The sequence below is a fragment of the Geotrypetes seraphini genome, chromosome 7 (assembly GCF_902459505.1).
Source record: "Geotrypetes seraphini chromosome 7, aGeoSer1.1, whole genome shotgun sequence".
In the NCBI taxonomy this organism is placed as follows: Eukaryota; Metazoa; Chordata; class Amphibia; order Gymnophiona; family Dermophiidae; genus Geotrypetes; species Geotrypetes seraphini.
This window is the reverse complement of record NC_047090.1, coordinates 43,856,683-43,880,304: the sequence shown is the minus strand read 5'-3', so window position 1 is coordinate 43,880,304 and position 23,622 is coordinate 43,856,683. Positions and strand designations below refer to the sequence as shown.

Genomic DNA, 23,622 nt, shown 5'->3' with positions numbered 1-23,622 from the left:
TCAAACTATTTTATTGCCCCTGCTGCATGATTGTAAGCTCACCAGGACATGCTGTAATGTGGGGCAGTGCTGATAGGCTACAGCCTCAGCACCCTGGGGTTGTGAGTTCAATCCCACCTCCTCCTTGTGATGCTGTCCATGTCACCTCACCCCCCCCCCCCCACAGTCCCAGGTACAGTAGAGAGATAGCGATGCCTCCAGCACAGAAAGGGGAAAATGCTGGAGTACGTGAATAAATTCATGTAAAACATGTGGCAGAAGGGGGTGGAGGCAGACAGCAAAGCGGATAGGGGCTCTTGGAGGGCAGCGTACTCCATTTTTATGTGCTTATAGAGGTCAATACTTAAGTAAACATGTTATGCCACAGTGCTAGATGGCACTCATCATATCCCTCCCTCTCTGTTCTTTCTCTCTCTCTATTATCCAGGTTGAGGATCTCAGGAAAAGGGGGCGACTGCTGAGGCGCCAGGAGCGGGCCTTCCTTGAGGGGGTGAGGGAGGAATTGCACGCAGAAGCCGGTGAGTAATGAGTCCAGCGTGTGTTTCTTTGTGATCAGCCTACCAGAATAAATAGATGAAAATGCTTGAGTAGCTGTAAACCATTCTTAATCATAAAATCTGCAGTAAAGCTGCTATTGTGATATCATGTCACAATGGCTTTATGGTGTTCTACTTGCCTCACTTACTTACGCTACATTTTGATGTTTACAGTGGAGTAGGTGCTTTGCATCCTGTTATTAGCATTTGAAGAAAATAACGTAGTAAAGAATGTCATGTTCAAAAGTGTTGTGGACATATCTGACTGTATCCTATTTCTCTCTTGTCAAGCAGCAGCGCAGGCACCCCCTCAGGAGGCCCCGCAGGTGATGGAGGGAGCCCCACCCTGGTCCTCGGCGGAGGAGGAAGAGGAGATGGAGGAGGAGGAAGAGGAGGAGATGGAGGAGGAGGAGGAGGCCTGGCAGCCCTCAGGACCGCCCACACCACCACTGTCCCCTGGACCTCCACCACTGCCCCCTGGACTGCCTGCCCCACCACTGCCCCCTGGACCCCCACCGCCTGCCCCACCACTACCTCCAGGACCACCACCACCATCCCCTGTTGGACCTTCCCCTTCCCCCACCCATAGCCCTTCCCCTCACTCTCCTGCCCTTCCTGTTCCCATCCCACCCCCTTTCCTTGCTGTTCCCCCCCAGGAGCAGCCCGACCAGCCTCAGGAGGGGGTGGCCAGGGAGATGGCGGCCTACTCTGCCATCTTGGAGGAGGTGCAGGTATTGAGAGGGTGTGTGGAGAGGATGGAACATGCCCTCTTGCGGCTGATAGCCGAAAGAGGGCATGGTGCCAGCAGCCATACACCCTCTCAATGACTGCACCTCTTCCGCCCCCCTCGCCTGAGGTAGCTCAAGCTACTCTTGGGGGGCACCCACTCTCTTTCCCTGCGTTATATGTTGTTAAATATGTAAATAGTTTTTTAAAAAAGTTTACATTTTTAAATGTTTTAATAATTTCATAAAAATATTGGTTTATATTTACTTTAAACTTTCCTGTGTGGTTTTAGCCTTGTAGCATCATCAGCTTAGTGGACAGAGTCCAAGGTAGATAGGGGTTCAGAAGGGACTGCTGAATGGGCCCTTTTCAATATAACAACAAGGTGACATATAGAAAGTTTGACAATCTTTATTGGGGTCTGTCATTCATTCTATTACCTGCTAGCCACTCTGATGTCAAATCATTGCAGAATCTAGGAAAAAAGCAAGTGAATGCAAGGGTATATGCAACTGTAGGTAGATGACGACATCTCAGCTATGATGTGCAAAGTAAGCCAGTCCCTGTTCCAAAGTAAATGGCTACATAAGGAAGAGAATATAAGTCACTCTGGTAGATTTGTTGTTAAGGAATAGGGTTATTTCTAGTAAGAGTTGGCTCCACACCAGGAGAATCCAAATGAGACATGTGGGTTTTTCTTCCTTTCACGGAAGGTGATGGAAGTTTCAAGTTTCAAGTTTCAAGTTTCAAGTTTAATATTCATTTGATGAATCGCTTATAACAATATCTAAGTAAAGGCCAGATCCCTCATTCTATCCTCGTTCTTGAGCTGCACTATTTTGGTAAAGCAGGTGTGGAAACCACAAAGATGCTCACAGCTGCACTGCTCTCAGTACTATAAAAACTCCATCTGACAATACTGCAGTTGCCTGTCTAAGACACCTGAAAACAGAAAAGAGGAGAAGCTGGTTTACACAACGTTCACAAACAGGGGGGGTTCAACCCCCAAGGTCCTCCCTTCCCTGAAGCAATGTGTTAACCTCATATATGTTGAGCTGCTTAGATGTCACCGTGGTATAGTTGTTAAAGCAACTGCTAGGTTACTGCTAGTAAGAGTTGGCTCCACACCAGGAGAATCCAAATGAGACATGTGGGTTTTTCTTCCTTTCACGGAAGGTGATGGAAGTAAAGGCCAGATCCCTCATTCTATCCTCGTTCTTGAGCTGCACTATTTTGGTATAGCAGGTGTGGAAACCACAAAGATGCTCACAGCTGCACTGCTCTCAGTACTATAAAAACTCCATCTGACAATACTGCAGTTGCCTGTCTAAGACACCTGAAAACAGAAAAGAGGAGAAGCTGGTTTACACAACGATCACAAACAGGGGGGTTCAACCCCCAAGGTCCTCCCTTCCCTGAAGCAATGTGTTAACCTCATATATGTTGAGCTGCTTAGATGTCACCATCTAAGGCAATAACCTTAACTTGCTGATGGTGTGGGTTAGTATCACCTGTAATCCTCCACTGCTACTGTTTAGAACTCATGTGAGGGAATAGATTAACTGAAAACAAAAAGTTTGTGTGCATATAACAGCAGGAATGCGTGCCATGGTGTTCTATGAGGCCAACATTATCAATTTACTATTGTTCCTGAAAGTCATCAAGGATACCTGTGTGAAGAGTGACTCAAGTGTAGTGGAGTAAGCAAATAAAGGTTACCATATATCATTCTCACCTACAACTGTTTGGCTAGGTGCAAGCTGGTGTGCTGAGCTGCTGGTCTGGTCTCTCTCTGGCAAACACATAGGTGATGAGCAGAGTTAACCTGAAATGAAGAATAGAGAGAAACTGTTAACAAAGACCTATGTCTCCTAAATTAAACACTGAAGTTGTGGCAGAACACACACCTAGAAGTAACAGAGCTGCTAACATACCTTTAGAATCCTTATTAAAAATGGCAGCCATTAGGCACTCATTAGGAGTTTTCCACCTGAACCATGTTGATTGGATATCCATTGAATGGCAGTGTTCCCCCCCCAACATACCCGACCTATTCTTATCAATGAGTTAGTACACAGAACCATTCCTCACCTGATTTTAATTTGCCTGTAATTTGATTCTACAAAGAATTAACTTTAACTCTGAGTAAACCCTCTCAGATGTATGAACACATCCATTTTACTTACATATCCATTTGTGTACCAGCAAAATATATACCAGCATGGTCTTTATCAGTCTTCTCAGTCATTTTTATCAGCCCTGTGGAATGGAGAGTAGGAGATATCAGAAATAAAATAACTAGTATAAACAATAGCACACAATGAAAGGCCATAAAGAGAAGTCAGTTTTTGCTGGTTGGTTTCTTTAGTTCTATGATAGTTCTAAGTAGCTTACAAAATATCATTCTCACCTGGACTTACTATCTGAGCTGCTTCTAGAAAAGATAAAACAACATATTAGAATGGCCATTATTAATGGCTCTGTGGAATAGAGAGAAATGGGAGGCAGAGATAGGAAAAAAAAATGTAAAAGACTAAGACAGAGTAAAGTCTCAAACATCTGCATAAGCAATAGGATAGAATAGAAAGGAAACGCTGCTCACCTGGACCTTCTTATACCCATGCATGCCTATGTAGCGTGTGACGTCATCATGGCGGGAAAACTTTCTCTATGCCTATTGGGCGCCGTCCGGGTGCGGTTCCTTAGCCCGCTTCCTAACCACGCCCATCACACCTCATTGGGTGTTGTACTGGGGGTGTGTTTGAACGTGTTCTACAAGTAGCCTGAAAAGATGGCTACACCTTGCAACATGGCTCCAAAGCGAAAATCGAATTTCTTGTATGGAGAGTTGCAGATCCTTGTGGCCCAAATCGGGGCCAACTATGATTCCCTCTTTGGGAGGGAAGCTGATAGGATTGGGATAGAAGGCCAGCATGCTATCTGGAGAAGAATCTGCAGTGACATAGATGCTGTACACCATCAGGGCCGTGATATAGAGGCTCTGAAAAAACGGTGGCGTGCCCTGCGGAGAGAGGTCCGGCGGAAGCAGGAACGGATTAATGCGCAGGGTCCTTGCGGCAACCTCCAGCTGACTGTCCTGGAGAGTGAGGTGATGGACATAGTGGGTCCTGGAATAGGTCCTGTTGTGGGAGCCATTGATACTTCCCTGGGGCACCAAGGTAAGATCACTTTACATAGAAGCCATTGACTTGTTGGTGTTTTAACTCATATTTTATATCTTTCTAAACTACAACAGTACTATACAACCAATGCAATTCATAGTAATATAATAAAAGCCATTGCCTGTTTTGATACTCTTGGAAGCCTAACATGTGGAATACTTGCTAATGTTCCATATGTTAGCCTGCATAATACCTTGTAAATGACTGTACAGTATTGTGACCTGTGATGCAATTCAAATGATGTTCTCAGATGTTACCGCTTTCAACTAATACCAATGTGTATTTTCTTGTCTTTTTGCAGAGGCGTCCCATCCTCCTTCTGCTGCTGATAGGGATGAAGGGGATGAGGAGGAGGAGGAGGAGGAGGAGGAGGAGGAGGAGGAAGCAGTGGCAGGCACATCATACGCCACCCCTCCTCCTCAGAACACTCATGCACAAGCTGCACCGGCGCCCCCCCTTCATCCCCATGATGACAACAGGGCAGTAGAGGAGGGGGAAGAGTTGGAGGAGGAAGAAGAGGTGGATGAGGTTGGAGCCCTGGGGGAGGAAGATTTCCATCAGGGTGATGAGCTGGAGGCCCCCCTGATGAGCTCCACTGTCAATTGGTGGAGGTGGGTGACCACATCCACCAAAGACAAACTTTGCTCATCAGGGAGGTGGCTGAGATAAAAGAAGCCACACATGTAATGAACCAGCACCTGGCCTCCCTGGTGGCCGAGCAGTCTGCAACACGTGCTTTGCAGACTGCAATCCTAGAAGAGCAGGCAGGGACTCGCCGGGCGCTGGAGAACATGTGTGGCATTCTTTCACACCTTCTCCCCCAGCTCATCACCCAGACTGCCTCCCATGGGGATCCTTGACCTCAATTCACCTCCCAGACCTCCTCCAGCCAGGCTCCCACCAGGCAGGGTTCCCCCCGGCCACCCGTGGCCGGAGTCGAGGCCGTGGCCGGGGAAAGGGAAAAGGAAAGGACCCCCATTAGGACCCACTATGTCCTCTGAACACTCCCAGGCCAGTCATGCCGCATGGACCCTGGGGCTCCGCTGGACCTCCTCTGCATGTACACGCCACAGCCTCTATATCACGGTTCAGTCACTGCAGATCTTTCATCCAGATAGCCTCCTGGCCTGAGTGCCAATCTTCATCAGCTTCAACTCCCATCGAGGGCATCATAGTTGGATAATAACTATTACACCCTTCCAAGGATCTGTAGCTCTCCAGGAGCCATGTTGCTGACTTAATCTTAAGGTGCAACCCGTGCCATCTGTTGGCAGCCTGGACATTTGCCTGACTTAATCTTAAGGTGCAACCCGTGCCATCTGTTGGCAGCCTGGACATTTGCCTGACTTAATGTTAAGGTGCAACCCGTGCCATCTGTTGGCAGCCTGGACATTTGCCTGACTTCATCTTAAGGTGCAACCTGTGCCATCTGTTGGCAGCCTGGACATTTGCCTGACTTAATGTTAAGGTGCAACCCGTGCCATCTGTTGGCAGCCTGGACATTTGCCTGACTTCATCTTAAGGTGCAACCCGTGCCATCTGTTGGCAGCCTGGACATTTGCCTGACTTAATGTTAAGGTGCAACCCGTGCCATCTGTTGGCAGCCTGGACATTTGCCTGACTTCATCTTAAGGTGCAACCCGTGCCATCTGTTGGCAGCCTGGACATTTGCCTGACTTCATGTTAAGGTGCAACCCGTGCCATCTGTTGGCAGCCTGGACATTTGCCTGACTTCATCTTAAGGTGCAACCCGTGCCATCTGTTGGCAGCCTGGACATTTGCCTGACTTCATCCTTGTCACAGGAAATGAAAGACTTTTTTCTTTGAACCAGGAAGCATTTAATTATGAATTGCACACAGCACAGCGGGTTCTCTGAAGAAGCCTCCTTGGCAAAACGCGTCTGAACCCTGCCGGACCACCGCTGTATGGACTTTTAAGTTAAGTTTGCTTGCACTTTTTGAAACTATATTTTTTTGAATCATTGAATACTCACCTATGTTATGGACATGCTAAACAGAATGAAGCACTTTCAATGACCAATCTCTTTAGGGGTTTGTTCCCCATCCTGAGTTTTTTCTATTCCATCCGTGGATTCTGAGCACCATCTGAGTTAAATAAGGTATTAAATACTTCTTCAGGCTTGTTCCCTTATGTTTTTTGTGGTTGCATCCTATATTATGCATATTTCCATCTATTATGTACAACAGCAAGTCAATGGATTTATGTTTTACAATAAAATCCATCAAATAAATGAAACATATATAGCTGACAGTGTGTTTGTGTTTCAGCTTATATTGTATTCGTTAGGTGTTTCACGGAGCTACATTGCTGTATCATGTGGTTTACAGAGGTATGTCCCAATAGTATCATGAACGACCACTAGGCCAGTTAAGGGTTTGAGGATACCCCTAATGGATATGCATCGTGGTAGATTTGATGGCTGACACCTCCATTAGATGCAGGTCTCTCATGCATGCTCATTAGCGCTATCCCTTACAATCCTCTTATCCCACCTTTCACAACCTAGCTCCCTATGCATCAACATCTGTCCCTCTCTTTTGTTATTTTCCTTGATGCATGGAGGGGAGGAGAGGGCTGGAACCTACATGCCATCTCTCCATTCCACCTCAAAACCTAGTGTTACTCCCTAATCTCCTTCCATCCCCAGTGTCAACCTTTCACCCTTTCTGTTTGCAAATACCCTTGCATCCCTAATCTCTCCTTGCCTCCATGACATCCTCCACCTCTTGCTTTTATCTTTTCTCATTCAAGACTACTATCCAGCATATCTCTGCTCCCCCCTCCCCAAAGTCTGGCCATATCTAGACACCTCTCCTGCATTCAACTTAAGAATCTCATTAATATGTATCCCATCTGGTGCAGTAGCTACCTTGGTTGATGACATATTTCCCATATTTAAACAAAGGTTCCCATCCATTCCACTTGGAGTTAATTGAAAGTTGTAGGCCCCCTCTGCTCTTTCTTTTTGGTGTACTCTGCTAATATGGAAAATGGAGGTGGGGCAGACCATGACATTATGAAAGCAGGGAGAGTGGTGGGTGTGGGCATCTGTGTGTAACCTGACCTGGCCCCTTCTTTTCCCTAACAATTTATTCCCCTCCACACTTAACACAAAATTTAAGTCCTCAACAATCCCTCACACCAACACCCAGAAAAATCCATAAACTAAGGAAATACAGATAATGGGGGTGGGGAGGAGTGTCAAAGGCAGAAGGGAGTATAAAGGAGAACAGGCAAGTCATAGCACAAAGTTTCATCATTGAGGAAACGGAACACCACAAACACCAACTCACATGAGGGGGTCTTACATAGGAAAAATGGCTGTGCCAAAGCTTTCTATATACTAAGCACGCCTAATTAGCGGCTGACGTCATAGGAACCGTTAGGATTCAAATCTAATTGGATGTGCATTGGATGTGGTTTTGCAATATACAGCTGTAGTGACATTGTAGTCATTTCCTTCACATCTCTAAGCTCTATGTTCTAAACAAAGTTACCTCTATAGCTCTATGCCTTAAGGCATTGCTTTTTTCATCTTCCATACATCAGGGGGTTCAAGTCTTGAGTAAGGTTAGCAAATAGGTTATATTCATTTCTCAGCCAGGACACCTGGTAACTCTTTAGCCTTGCCTTTACATATCAATATTTTGCTTCAGCTTTTATTATGTGCAGCCCATTGTCTAATATTTAATGCAACCTGTTCTCTCTCATGCTGAACACCCTCCCCCCACCAAAAACATCCCCCCCTAACTGGATCATTCTTCAACACCTGTCCAAGCCCTCTGAAGTTTGATTTAACTCATAACTGTTGCCCAATGCCTATATTGCATCAAAAGAAACACATTCCTACTAGAATGGCTTGCAGTTAGGAGCAAATGAAAATATCTCATGCACCTGTGGCTGCAGAATGCTGAGGAGAAACAGCAAATTCCACCACTTCTGAGAACTGTTAGGATGCAAGGAAACAAAAGTGAACAACAAACAGCACTGCAATCGGCTCTCTTTTAAAAGCAAAGAAAAACCAGCACACATTATCAGCACTTAAAAAGAGAATAAACAGATACATACCTTAACATTCCAGCTTCCCTCATTGCAAAATGGAGGTCTTCAGTTGCACAAAACTGACCTCATTGTGACCTCATCAATCTGCATCTTCCAAAGTAATATGCCACAATTAAAAGATGTGCCGGGTGTAGAACCCACAACCTCTGGATGTTAGGAGCAAAGGCTGGCTCCTAACCCATAGTGCTACAGCTGCTTGACTGAGCTGTCCGTGCTTCATTAGGTATCATATCAGGATGAGCTCAAATAAGTTTAAGCAAAGGAATGCCTAAAGATTTGGAACGTTTTCAAGTAGAAAACAAATATCAAATATGTATTAAAGAATTGCAGCACAAATAACGCCTAAACGGAACAGATTATTTACAGTCCTATATGCATTAGTACAGTGCTTAGAATGAAGATTAGTGTGTGAGAAAAACAGAGCTCCACCTCACATGCATTCAAGCACACTTGGGAATATGGGTTTGGGGCTCAGTGAAAGCAGCGCTTTTAACCATTGAGCTACCACTTTTTTGTCTCAGCCTATGACATTATAGCTAAACTCCTTTTCCCTTAGCACTTCACTAAGATATGATATGACAAGGGAGCCAGAGGCATTGGAGCTGTGGGTCAGTGAGGAAAGGCACCCTCTACCAATCTTCCGGGCTTTGAGGGTTCAAATCCCAGCCTGTATTTTACTTGTGGCGTATCTGCCTTCCAGGTGCACTTTGATGATGCTTTCCACTTCTTATAGGAGTTGAATATAACATTTCTCCATTTAAACATGGCATACGTTGTTAGTTTTTATCGTGGTAAAGTATACATTTCTGAAATGGTGAAGAAACAATAATATACAACGGCAGTAAGCGGTATAAGCAAATCCAAACTGCTATAAGCACAAGAAAGCATTTGTAGCTCAACACGGTAATGCTCCTGTTCTGAGCTTTGCCATCTAAAACTCCCCGGTTTGACTCCCACCTTTGCTCATTTTAATAAGGTCCTAGTTTTTTCCTATTAGCTCTTATAACATTTCCCTTTGCAGGCAAACCTATTTTCAACTTACCATGGCTCGGACATCCTAAGCAGTGATGAGAGCACATTAACCAGGCGATCCACAAATGTCATCTTGCTGTCAGAGGAAAGGTTTCCTCTCATCACTGCTTAGGATGTCCGAGCCATGGTAAGTTGAAAATAGGTTTGCCTGTGCACCTTACAAATGGCAAAGTCCACCATGTAGACCCTGTTATAAGAGCTAATAGGAAAAAACTAGGACCTTATTAAAATGAGCAAAGGTGGGAGTCGAACCGGGGAGTTTCAGATGGCAAAGCTCAGAACAGGAGCATTACCGTGTTGAGCTACAAATGCTTTCTTGTGCTTCTAGCAGTTTGGATTTGCTTATACCGCTTACTGCCGTTGTATATTATTGTTTCTTCACCATTTCAGAAATGTATACTTTACCACGATAAAAACTAACAACGTATGCCATGTTTAAATGGAGAAATGTTATATTCAACTCCTATAAGAAGTGGAAAGCATCATCAAAGTGCACCTGGAAGGCAGATACGCCACAAGTAAAATACAGGCTGGGATTTGAACCCTCAAAGCCCGGAAGATTGGTAGAGGGTGCCTTTCCTCACTGACCCACAGCTCCAATGACTCTGGCTCCCTTGTCATATCATATCTTAGTGAAGTGCTAAGGGAAAAGGAGTTTAGCTATAATGTCATAGTAGGCTGAGACAAAAAAGTGGTAGCTCAATGGTTAAAAGCGCTGCTTTCACTGAGCCCCAAACCCATATTCCCAAGTGTGCTTGAATGCATGTGAGGTGGAGCTCCGTTTTTCTCACACGCTAATCTTCATTCTAAGCACTGTACTAATGCATATAGGACTGTAAATAATCTGTTCCGTTTAGGCATTATTTGTGCTGCAATTCTTTAATACATATTTGATATTTGTTTTCTACTTGAAAACGTTCCAAATCTTTAGGCATTCCTTTGCTTAAACTTATTTGAGCTCATCCTGATATGATACCTAATGAAGCACAGACAGCTCAGTCAAGCAGCTGTAGCACTATGGGTTAGGAGCCAGCCTTTGCTCCTAACATCCAGAGGTTGTGGGTTCTACACCCGGCACATCTTTTAATTGTGGCATATTACTTTGGAAGATGCAGATTGATGAGGTCACAATGAGGTCAGTTTTGTGCAACTGAAGACCTCCATTTTGCAATGAGGGAAGCTGGAATGTTAAGGTATGTATCTGTTTATTCTCTTTTTAAGTGCTGATAATGTGTGCTGGTTTTTCTTTGCTTTTAAAAGAGAGCCGATTGCAGTGCTGTTTGTTGAGACAAAAAAGGGGGTTGTAAAAGCCATGTGAAAATTATATTATGGTTTGGGCTGAAATGTGGTTTGTTATCCATGCAATATAATGTGTTCCATTGTTATGGTGTCATTATATTTATTAGGACAGAGAAAAGATGAAAATTACCTATTGAAATTCACTATTGGAATTATTGATGAAAAAACACAGCGGACGTCTGCCTCGCGTGTAACAAAGAGCCGCAATTACGATAGTTGAAACGGCATTGAAATCTAAGTTAGACCAGGGTTTCTTACGTCTACATAATTCACGATATTTAGACGCACGCATTTGCCCAGGTAGCGCCTATCTAGCGTCCCCATTTGGCACGCCCATGGAACGCCCACGGAACGCCCACGTCCAGAGCTGGAGACGGGACTATGCTTTCGATAGACGTCAGTTCGTCAAGTACTTCATAGGGACGTCTATGTGTCGTTAATTACCCAATTAACATTAATTAAGACCCTTAACTCCGTGATTATTCACTTACATCCGACGTCCAAAGCACGCCTAAGTTAAACGCAGTAATAGAGAATTTAGGCCTCATTGTCTTGAGATAGTCAGGATAAAGCCTGCAATGCTGCTCAAATTTTTGCAACAAGGTCTCATGCTAAGGAGTTGAACAGCATCGTAGGCTTCATCTTGTTGGAGAATGGAGATGTAATGTTAATATGGTAGCTTAGGTTTATCAGATGTCCGGATTTAACCGGACATGTCCTCTTTTTAGAGGGCATGTTTCAAGTTTGAGTCTTGATATACCGCTTTTGTAAGCGAAGCGGTTTCCAATTTATACAAAGTATTAAAAAAAATTTTAAAAATATAAAATAGAGGAAACAAATTCACAGTTACGATACAGACATAACATGATACACATGGGCAAATGGGGAGGATACATTGTTCAAAATAAAAGAAAGGGGAGGCAAAACACAAAAGGAGAAAAGGGGATCTTTAGTGTAAGGCCTGATGTCTGAGATTTTTGAAAAAAAAAAAAAATTAGGTATAAATCTCAAAGGCATCTCTGAAAAGAAATGTTTTAAGATTAGACTTAGGGCTCTTTTTACAAAGGTGTTTTGGTGCTTTTAGCACACGCAACCTGAAAAATTACCCCCTGCTTGCGTGGCAATTTAGCGCGTGCTATTCCGCGCATTAAGGCCCTAACGCACCTTTGTAAAAGGAGCCCTTAAAGTTGTTGAGATTCTGCTCTTGTCTCGTGGTCAGAGGCAAAGAGTTCCACACTGTGGGAGCGGATACAGAAAATATTGTTTTACGTGTTGTATCATAAAATATTTGACGAACTAAAGGGACCGCTAAAAGATATTGATGGGAAGAGCGTAATGTCCAGGTGTCCGGCTGAGGGGGCAGAGCTAAGTTTCAAGTTTCAAGTTTATTAGGAGACTTGATCAATCGCTTAATCGAATATTCTAAGCGAAGTACATTTTAAAATTTACAATTAAAAAGAACGAAAAAACAATAACAATGTAATACATTACATACAATATTTAAATAATGGTTAAAATACTCTTAATTTAACATTGATAAACATAAGGAAAGGAGGGATGAAATACAATTTTTAAAGTAAAGAAGAAACATTGAGGGAAAATACAAAAGGGATATAGTTAAAACAGGTATAACCAAGTAAAATATAATTCATAAAGCATAAAATTATGTTGAAAAGGCATCTTTAAAAAGGAAGGTTTTTAGCTCAGTTTTAAATTTTCCAAGTTCTTTCTCCTCCCATAAAGAAATAGGGAGGGCGTTCCATGTTTGCGGTGCCGTACAAGAAAAAATGAATTGTCTCCTCGTATTAATAATTTTTAATGATGGAATCGATAGCAGATTTTGTTCGCTAGATCGTAAAATTCTCTTTGCAGAATATGGAATAAGTGCCCTATATAAAAAAGCAGGGGTCTTATTGATCAAAGTTTTAAAGATAATTATGCATAACTTATAAGTGATTCTGTAATTAACTGGAAGCCAATGAGCCTCTTTGAGAAGCGGTGTTACATGATCAAATTTTTTAGAATTAGTTATTAATTTTATAGCTGTATTTTGTATAATTTGTAATCGTTTTATTTCATATAATGCAATTCCTTTAAATAAAGAATTGTAGTAATCAATTTTAGATATCACCAAAGAGTGAATCAATATAGTGAGTGATTTAGGACAAAGAAATTTCGAGATGGAACGAATTTTACGTAACCTATAAAAGGTTTCTTTATCTGCCGTCATCTACTATGTTACTATGTCAACTTGACGGGCACGATCTGATGAGGACCAGCCAGCACGGCTTCAGCAAGGGAAGATCTTGCTTGACGAACTTGCCGCACTTCTTCGAGGAGTAAACAGGAGGCGGTAGTGGCTAGCGTGGCTGGCAAATTAGCGCATGCTATTACGCGCATTAAACCGCTAATGCGGCTTCGTAAAAGGAGCCCTTAGTGTTTTTTCTGTATGGATTTATTGTTCTTTTTCAATAAAACACACTTGACATAAAATGTCTTTTTTATTAGGGCTGAACAATTTAACGGTGACAAAAAGATTTTAACAAGATTAATGGATCTGGCTGACAGCATTTCTGATGTGCTACGCCAGAAGTGAAGTCAGGTGGATGATGTTGGAGGTAAGTTGGATTACTGCTTCATCTCTGCTGTTGACACCACTGCCCAGCCCAGGAGAGCTGCCTTGCTGCCCCCCCATCCCCACCCTGGGAGGGCTGCCTTGCCACTGTTGCCATTGCTGCTTCCACCCAATCCTGGAAAGCTGCTGTTGCCACCACTGCCCACCCTGAACTGCCTTGCCACCGCTACCATTACTGCCACCACCGACCTCCGGAGGGCTGCAGTTGCCACCACTGTCCACCCCTGGAGAACTGCCTTGCCTTGTCACCCAGTTCCGGGAGAGCTGTCTTGCTGCCCCTGCCATTGCTGGTGCCAACACCCATCCCCTAATCTGCCATTGCCACTGCTGCCTATCCCAGGAGGGCTGCCGTTGCCACTGTTGCCATTGCTGCCACCACCCAGCTCTGGAGGGCTGCCGTTGCCATCACTGCCCACCCCTGGAGAACTGCCTTGCCACTGCTACCCACCCCTGGAGAGCTTCCTTGCCACCACTGCCATTGCCACCCACCTCCTGGAGAGCTGTCTTGCTACTATTGCCTTTGCTGCTGCCGCCACCCATCACCTGATCTTCCATTGTCATAGCTGCCTACCCCAGGAGAACTACCTTGCTGCCACTGCCATTGCTGCTGCCACCCCCCCAAGAGAGCTGCCTTACTGCTGCTGCCATTGCTACCCCCCCCTCCCCAGAGAGCTGCCATTGCCATCACTGCCTACCCCGAGAACTGCTATACAGTATTGCACTAAATCTCCTAAAAGCCCTGACTACACACAAATGTTCTTTGGAGAAAGAAGGAAGAAAGGTGCAGGAAGAAGAAGGGAGGGATTATAAGGAATGAAAGAACAGAGGAATGATGAAAACAAGGGAAGATGGAAGAAGAAAAGAATACGAGACAAATAATTCAAGATAAGAGGAGCAAAGGAAAATAGAAAGCAAAGCAAGAAATAAACATTTTTCTTTTTATTAAGACTTTGTTCTCAATTCATCCAAAATCAGAGCCAAAGGAAAATATTTGTTAATTTTAGCCTGCCCTGCACAAAATTAATCATATCATTGACTTAATATGATTTCTAGCTTTGCTTTTCATTTTTTACCTGGGTATCATGGACCTTTGCAAAGCAGCCTCCACATCAAGATCCTCACTACTGTAATCTGTGATAATCACATTGAAATAATTATCTCTGGTAGCTTTGTATAGGTTTTCCATGTCAAAGATAAATTGCTGAACCCAACGTGCCTGGTTTTTTACTGCATAGTTAAGGAAAGAAAGAAAAACAAATTCAAAATTGTTTTAATCTCCAGCAAGAAGCACCAAGTATTAACATAAAAATTCCAGAAAATACTTCCAGAAACAATGTACTGTGATTACTGATCTAAATGCCCCAGATATTTCTCACTTGTCACAGTATTGTAAGGAAGTAAACTTTGTGTGTAAAAATTAGTCAAAAATTAGTAATTGCTGTGTACTAATTGTGTGTTGACATTTATATATATTGTGACAGGGAAAATCTGCTTTAAACCCTGCCACTAAAGTAAATGTGCCTATTCCTAAGCCAAGGAAGCTGCCCATTAACTCTGTTCCCAGTGCTAAGATCAGACAAGCAGGGCAGAACAGAGAAGGGATGGCATAGAAGAACAGAATACCTTTTCCAAGTCACTATAATCCCTTTTATAAACCATCTGTTAATTCTCCTGTAAAACCTCTGGACAGGCAATCTTACACAGCAAGGGTTAAGGAAAGGGGTGGATCTGACAGGCAGAACGTGGTTAGAGCTCCAGTGAAAGTTCACCGGCAGAATAAATCAAGGCCAGCTGAGAACACACACAGGCAATCAGGAACCTGGAGGGAAGGACGTTCCTCACAGAACAGGGAACTGAAGGCTAGGAGCTCTGTCTTACTGCCTTCTGCTAAGAAACCTCCTGTCTCACAGCACTGCCATGCTGGAAAAACTTTGCTTTCCAAACAGAGGCTAATTGGAAGGGAAAAGCTCCATGAGCAGGGCTGGCCAAATGCTGCTCCAGAGGATAGCTTGAACCCATCTTCAGAGTAAGGAGTCTCTTATGGAAGTAGAGGGATATATCTCTGAGGGAAAAGAAATGGACTGCAGCCCAGAAGCCTTAGACTATGGGCTCCTTTTACGAAGCCGCGTTAGCGGTTTAACACGCGTAATAGCGCACGCTAATTTGCCGGCCCCGCTAGCCACTACCGCCTCCTCTTGAGCAGGCAGTAGTTTTTCGGCTAGCGCAGGGGTTAGCGTGCGATAAAGCTGTTAACACGGCTTTGTAAAAGGAGCCCTATATGTCTGAATGCAGCATGAGTCAGTAAGGTACTGTGTGGGGGAAGGGAATGGAAGTTTGTTCTATAACAATGGTCTAAAGTACTTAAAAGAAACATTTCTGTCCTTATGTGGGACTGTATAATGAATGAGAGTTTGATGTGTGTGAATGTGAGGATTGCCTAATAGCAGAAGTAAACTAGAATCCCTGTATACAAGCAAAGCATAATGAGTGGGGGATGGGCTAATGCTAACTAATGTTAGAAGGAGTTGATTCAGTGACTTGACATTGCACATCCCTGGAATAGTGGGAACTTTTGCGAGGGGAATCTTAGACCATTAAAACAAGGGTGGATGGTTCCCAGCCCACTGCCCAGAAATAAGAAGGGTCAGTGAGATATTCATATTTCAGGCAGTCAGGTGGGGAGAACTTCCTGAAGAAACAGTGGGCTCAATACAATAATTGTGCCATGCTTAAAAAGAGTGTAGCAAAAGCCCAGGAGGGGTCTTGTATATAAGTTTTTGAAACCAGAATGCTGTCCAGAACTGAGAAAAGCATGGCAGCAGAACTGTGAGAAAGAAACCCAGTTTAAAAGGGATTTGTTGTTGTTGTTGGTTTTTTTGTTGTTTTTTTTGGGGGGGGGGTTCTTTCCTGATTGAAGCAAGGATTTGCTGTAAAAGAGAACTTTTGGTTGTGATAAATCTTTTCCAAGCATCATTAGCTGGTGTGGCTGTATTAGAACCAGTGCAATTCAACTGGATATTAAAACTTGGAACTGGCAATTATTGGTGAAAGGAGCTTTTTTATTTTCTTTTTCTCTACTGTGGTTATTCCAGAGTGGTCCTCCAAAGAGCGCTAATACTTGCGCCTGGAGCAGGAGCCGAGTTATCAGCACTAGGCTTACCCCTGGCCTTGTCACAATTCAGAGATATTGTGAATAATTTTTAGTTTGTCATTTATTACTGCTGGCTATATGTGAATATATTTTTTCTATCTTTATAATAAAACTATTTCAGATATTTTGGGTCTCTCTGTTTCACTCATATAAGGAGGCATATTGCATAACCCGGCTGCAGTGGTGTGAACCTAGTCACGAGGTGTTTATGTGACAGATGTTTATCTGCACTAATTAGTATATCACACCATAAATCTGCCTACAATATGTAAGGAAGGAAAAAATTGATTCATTGTTTTGCAAATGTGGCCTAGTTTATTAAAAACAAATCTAACTGATATAATCGTATGTATGATGCAAGTTTAAGAAGCTACTCGTCAAACTCTATAATCCATTAGATCAAATTTCTGTCAACAATGGTGGTGTGTGTGGGGAAAAAACCCCCAACAACATTTGACAGCCAGAAATTAGGTGAGACCAAAAGGTCCATCTAGTCCAGCATCTTGTTTCTAACAGTGGCCAATCCAGGTCAAAGTACCTGGCCGAATCCTAAAAAGTAGTAATATGCCATGCCATTTACCCCAGAGATAATCAGTAACCATTGTTACCTTTAAGCTGAGCAGGAGTCCTTCAATCACATTGTTGCCAATAGAGGGTGCTGTTTCAATATTATATTTTCAATTGCTAGGGACAGGCAAGCAATGTTCCCTGTAAGCTGCACAGCCATGCGCTGACTGGCAAGAGGTCGTGCAGCTAGTGCAGCACCCTGCAGCTTCCAGGTCCAACTGCTTCCATCTGCCACTACAATACAATATAATAATACAATACAATTTTTATTTATATACCACCAATACCTCTTCGAAGTTCACAGCACTTCACAAGCTAATATAAGGTTCTTGGAACAACAACTCTAACTGTTCAATAAGGTTCACAATCTAACTAAAGCATCTGAATTGCTTACTTACTAAAAAATAAAAAAGACCAAATAAATTCAATAATTAAAAGATTACTAATAAAGAAAACCAAACGAAAGAAACAAAAGAATACTAAATAAAGCACATATAATACTAAGGTATCCTTTAAAACAAAAATAAGAAACCAAAGAAAAATTCTTAAAAACTTATAAACCAAATCAGCAGCAGCGGCAAAAGAAAATGCACTTATCGGCAGCTGCAGACCCCACCTCCTCAACATTTCTTTTTTACGGAATAGAGCCAGCAGTCATGGATAATTGCAGTGCAGTCCCGCACTGTTTGTGTTTTGTTTTGTCACTGCTGCTGGTTTGGGGAAGCAGCAGTGGCCAGCAATGGCAGTGAGGAAGGAGCCAGATGCTTTAAGGCAGTAAGAAAGTAAAGGGGCATATACTGGAAGAAAGTGGGGGAGAATAGAGAGGCACATTGGATGGAAGTGAGGTGGAAGTGGGGAGGACAGAGGGGCACATACTGGAAGGTAGTGGGGAGTAAAGAAAGGCAAATGATAGATGGAAGCAGGGGTAAGAGGGGGCAAAGGCTGATGGTAGCAGGGAGGAGAGATGGGGCAGAGGCTGGATGGTAGCAGGGAGGAGAGGGAGGACAAAGGCTGGATGGTAGCAGGAAGGAGAGAGGGGATAGAAACTGGATGGTAGTAGGGAGGAGAGAGGGGGCAGATGCTAGATAGAAGAGAGGGGAGGGCAGATGTTGATGGAAGAAGGGATAAAGAAAAAAAGCAGATACCGGATGAAGAAGGAAAAGACAGGGAATATGCTGGATTGGAGGGGGGAGGGTAGAGGACACAGGATAAGATGAAATGAAATAGGAGAGCCAGGGTGAGTGAAAGAGGTGACTACCTGTAGGTAGACACACTAAAAGAGGGAAATTGAGGATTGGATAGTAAGGAAAAAATCTGGACAGAGGCAGAAAATACATTGAAGAAAGCTGAAAAGAAAAGGAGAGAAAATTATCAAATGGACAGGAAATCCTGGCAAGATGAGGAAAGCAGAAGCCAGAGACTGGTACCAACACAATTGAAAAATAGCCAGACAACAAAGGTAGGAAAATTTTTTTTTATTATTAGCTTATGATGAAGTAGTGTGGTAGCTGTGTTAATAAATGATAATAAGTACATAAAGAAAATGGAAATATGGTATCTTTTTATTGGATTAATTTTAATACTTTTTGACTACCATTATAGACCAAAATCTCCTTCCTCAGGTCAGGTCAGTATACCATAATATAAGTATAGTGTCCAGACCTGAGGAAGGAGGTTTGGCCTCTGAAAGCTAATTGAAAAATATATTTAGTCCAATAACATGGTATCATTTTCCATTTTTTGTTGCAAGTGAATTTGTTAATTTGTTATGTAATGGCTGGAATATGGCAGTTTTAAGTTCAAATAATTTTTATTGTATTTCAATAAATGACAATCAAAATAGTAACAATAAGATCAGGCTTACATAAGGTAATGCATCTGGACATGAGCTATTGAATATATAAATTCTGAGTTCAGACATTGCATTACAACTGAGAGGAGTAATATGAAAGGAAAATAACATAAATACTAAATCAATAGTAAAGAGGGAGAAAAGAGAAAGAGAAGAAAGAGAGAAAGAATGACTGCTTGGTAAGAAAATATAGATTTGAGACAAATGATATATATCCTATATGGAGCGTTATCATGTCAATCAGAACAATAGTCCAATAGTGGTTGCCATGTATTTTGAGTTTTGTGCAGTGATCCTCTGCGTTCAGCAGCAGCCAGTTCAAATTTAGCAGTAAGGCATATCTGGTTCCACCATGCCGAGTATGATAGTGCTGACGAATTTTTCCAATTAGCCAGAATTTGTTTGATGGTAATAGCTAGTAGAGCTTTTAGCAATTTGGCTTGGGGTTCAAATAAGGGAGTCTTAAGTCCATAAGGGCCGTACATAACAATAGCCAATGTGATAGGTTCCGATATGTGTAGTATAGCACTGATAGTTAGCCAAATTCGAGACCAAAAATGTTGAATAATGGTGCACCGAAAGATCATATGTTCCAGAGTCCCAGGCGAGGCATGACAGGACCAGCATTTGCCATTCATTGAGTCTGTCTGGTGTGCAATCTTGGCTAGTTTTATTGGGGTCCAAAATGCTTTGTGAAGAAGGAAGAAAAGAGATTGAGATATTGCTGAGGAAGCTAGTGCAGAATGAGATGTTTTCCAAACCATGTTCCATTCAGGTATTTCCAGTTCCAGACCTGTATCCCTACTCCATAAGGAATAGAGTGTATTAAGAGAAAAGGTATCATGCTTTCTCATGATTTTGTACCATTGTGAGGATTCATGCCTGTTATGGGAAATTAGATCACATAGGATTTGGAGTTGAGGAGCCTGTTCAATTATTGGTTGTTGTTTGAAGTGTGCTTTAACTACCGACTTCAACTGAATCCATTTAAAGAAATGCGACGTTGGGATCTTATGTGAGTCAGCAATTTGTTGGAAAGGTATCCACTGTGAATTTGAATAAAGATGACACAGTCGAGTTATTCCTTTGGTTTTCCACAGTGGATTATGGATCGGGGCGTTTTGAATACAAACTTTTTGATTACCCCATAGCGGAAGATGTGTGGTTTCGTGCCATCTCGGGGTCAGCATACCATCTATATGTCGAAGAGCAGAACATGTGGAAGCAATGATGGGATGAGTTGACAATAGATTAACGTGACCAAGAAAAGGCAAGTCTTCCAAAGCTATGGTATTTGCTATTGATCGTTCCAGTTGCAGCCAAAGAGGTTCAAGAGTGTCAGAATTAGTGCAAATCCAACGGGAGCCTTGCCGAAGCAAGAAAGCAAGATGATAGTTTTTGAAATTGGGAAAGTTGACTCCTCCTTCCTCCTTAGCGTTCCTGAGTTTGTTTAGACTTATTCGCGGTGGTTTATTATTCCATAGGAAAGCTGTAAGAATTTTGTCAATCTTTTGGTAGAAAGCCGTTTTCATCAGAACAGGCATCATACTTAAGGTGTAGTTTATAACAGGAGAAATCATCATTTTGATTGTGTCCAATCTACCCCACCACGACATATTGAGCGGTGACCATTTAGAGGTTAGGAGACGGACTGAGTCAAGAATATGAGTTGCATTGAGGTCTAGTGTTGTTTCTAAATCACACGTGAAATATAGTCCAAGGTATTTCAATTTGTTAGGCGCCCAAAGTAATCCAAGGTCAGTAATGGAGCGGCCTACCTCAGGGCAGTTCAGTGGTAGTACTTCCGATTTGGATAAATTCAGCTTGTATCCTGAGTGGGTGGAGTAAGAAGACAGCACTTGAAGCAGAGGAGAGATAGACTCTGGTGTGATGTATAGTAGGATGTCGTCCGCATATGCTGAAAGCTTGATGTTAACTCCTCCATAGGTGAAGCCATGTATGTGAGGTGAAGTACGGATTGCAATCAATAGAGGTTCTAGGGCTATGTTAAAGAGCAGTGGGGATAACGGGCAACCTTGTCTTGTTCCCCTGCTAGGTTTGAAGGGTGAAGAGAAATATTGATTAGCATATATCCTATTGGTTGGTGCTGTATACAATATCTTAATCATATCAATAAATTTAGGAGACATGCCAAACCATAACATAACCTGAAAAAGATATGACCATTCAACACGGTCAAATGCTTTTTCTGCGTCCAGACCTACAGCAACTAAGGGGTATTCCAGAGAATTAGCAAGGGATATCACATGAGTAAAAGTTCTTGTATTGTCGCTGGAAAATCTGTTAGTCATAAATCCAGTTTGATCAGAATTTATTAAATTGGGTAAGACATTTTGTAATCTGCTAGCCAATATTTTGGCGTATATCTTGGCATCCGAATTTATTAAAGATAGCGGCCTGTAATTGTGTACTTTAAGTGGGTCTTTATTTGGTTTGGGGAGTACTATAGTTGTCGCTTCTGTGAAAGATCCTCTTATATCTCTAGTGGTAAGTAAATATTGGAAGAATTCCAGTAAGTATGGAGAGAGCCACTTTTTAAATACCTGAAAAAATTCAGATGGTAGTCCATCGGGGCCAGGTGCTTTTTTAGCAGACATGTGGTTTAGTGCCTCACTAATTTCTTCAATAGTAATATCAGATTCTAAACCTATATAGTCAGATGAGGACAGTGTATTGTGCTCAAGATCTTTAAGAAAAGGGATAGAAGTGCATTCTTGTTGGAGTTCAGATGTATATAAAACTGAATAATATTCATGAAAGTGTGTAAGAATTTCAGTAGAATCAGTGATTAGAGAATTATCATTAGTGGACATAGCAGGGATGTTAGTTTTATTGCGCTTCCCTTTCAGATATGAAGCAAGTAATTGGCCACATTTATTTCCGTCCGAGTAATATTTGGCTGTGCACATAAAAACTTGTGAGGCTGCTTTTTTGCTAAGACATGTATTATATTGAAATTTAGTATGTTGTAATTTTTTTAAAGTGTGTATATCACTAGGATTAGTTTGATGAAGCGTTTCTAGACTTTTCAATTCAGATTCATACTTATCAATTTCTTGTTTGGATTTCTTATTCAAGTAAGCAGTGTATGAGATTATAACTCCTCTAATATATGCTTTGAAAGCATCCCAAGTGGAAATCCAATTACAATCTTGGGATGAGTTCAGTGCAAAATAGTCTTGAATTGCAGTTGAAATATGCTCACAGAAATTCTTATCTTGTAGCAGAGAAGTATTCAATCTCCAAGCTCTGTGTGGGGATGGGGGAAGTACATTGTTTAAAGTAAGAATGACAGCAGCATGGTCTGATACACAAATCGATTTAATGTCAGTGTGCAAGATGGATTTAACTACAGATGGGGGTATTAGAAAATAGTCAATCCTCGAGTAAGAGGAATGGGGAGCAGAGAAGAATGTGTAGTCTCTGTCCTCCATATGTGTTAAGCGCCATGGGTCAGTTAAATGAAATTGTGCTAATATATCCTGCAGAAGTAGCCACGACTTTGATTGTTTATGTTTATATATGGACTTTCTATCTTTGGTGGGGTCTACAATCATATTAAAGTCACCGCCTATAATGTATGGGATAGTTTGGTAACTATTAAGTAGCTCTGCTATTGAGGCGAAAAAGGAGCTATCATCTGTGTTCGGACCATAGATATTTAAGAAAAAGTATTCTTGATTATTTATATTTAGTTTTGTAGATACCCATCTGCCTTGAATGTCATTGGTCTGTGATATAACCTTTATATAAGCGAGATTTTTAACGAATATAAGTACCCCATTCTTTTTGTCTATAGCCGGGGAGAATATAGGAGGGTACGCACCAGGGAGAGTCAGTTTAGCAGATGAAGCAGCATCTAAGTGAGTTTCTTGGAGAAATATTACATCAGCAGATAGGGAAGATATATAATTTATAATTTTTTTAGATTTGATAGGATTATTCAGACCTTTAACATTCAAAGTGACACAAGTAAATGGCATTGTACAGTAAGAAGTATAATATGCATAGGAATATCATAAATATATATACCAGCGTCCAGTAATATTTCACATCCTGAAAATAGGAAAGGAAAGAACCAAGCAGTCATTAGAAGAGAGAAACTAAACAGGAAAAAAGCTATGTAACCTTGTGGAGAAAAACAGTAACCTCGGGTCAGTGAGGCTGATGGCAACCTATAGCATTGCCATCCTGCAGAACCATGTAAAACATTCAATATAAACCTCTGCTGATGGCAGGCAGAAATAGAACTATTGATGTGAACATAGAGAGCAATATGAGATACAGTAGTGTACCCAGGGGGCAAAACAGGTACTATTCAAGTATAGAATCATGCATAAAGGCAGGCATAAGCATTCAGGTACAATCAATTGTGCTCGGACTCAGAGTTTCAAGATATTCAGCCAGTTCAATGGGATTGGTAAAATCTTTTGTGTTGTTGTTATACGTTACCCGTAGGCGGGCCGGATACATCATGCCAAAGCGTGCTCCCAGTTGCTTTAATTTGGGACGGTATTCCAGTAGTTGTTTTCTGAGT

The 23,622-nt window shown here is 42.2% G+C and overlaps 1 protein-coding gene across 1 annotated transcript in view; it reads right to left on the bottom strand.

Annotated features, from left to right (window-relative positions):
• The window catches only part of B4GALNT3 (beta-1,4-N-acetyl-galactosaminyltransferase 3), a 251,193-nt gene that overhangs the window by 26,319 nt on the left and 201,252 nt on the right, over positions 1-23,622 (bottom strand). Inside the window, exon 17 of the mRNA XM_033951856.1 lies at positions 14,568-14,721. Coding sequence (XP_033807747.1) covers positions 14,568-14,721 — 154 coding nt within the window. The remainder of the gene's footprint in view (positions 1-14,567; positions 14,722-23,622) is intronic.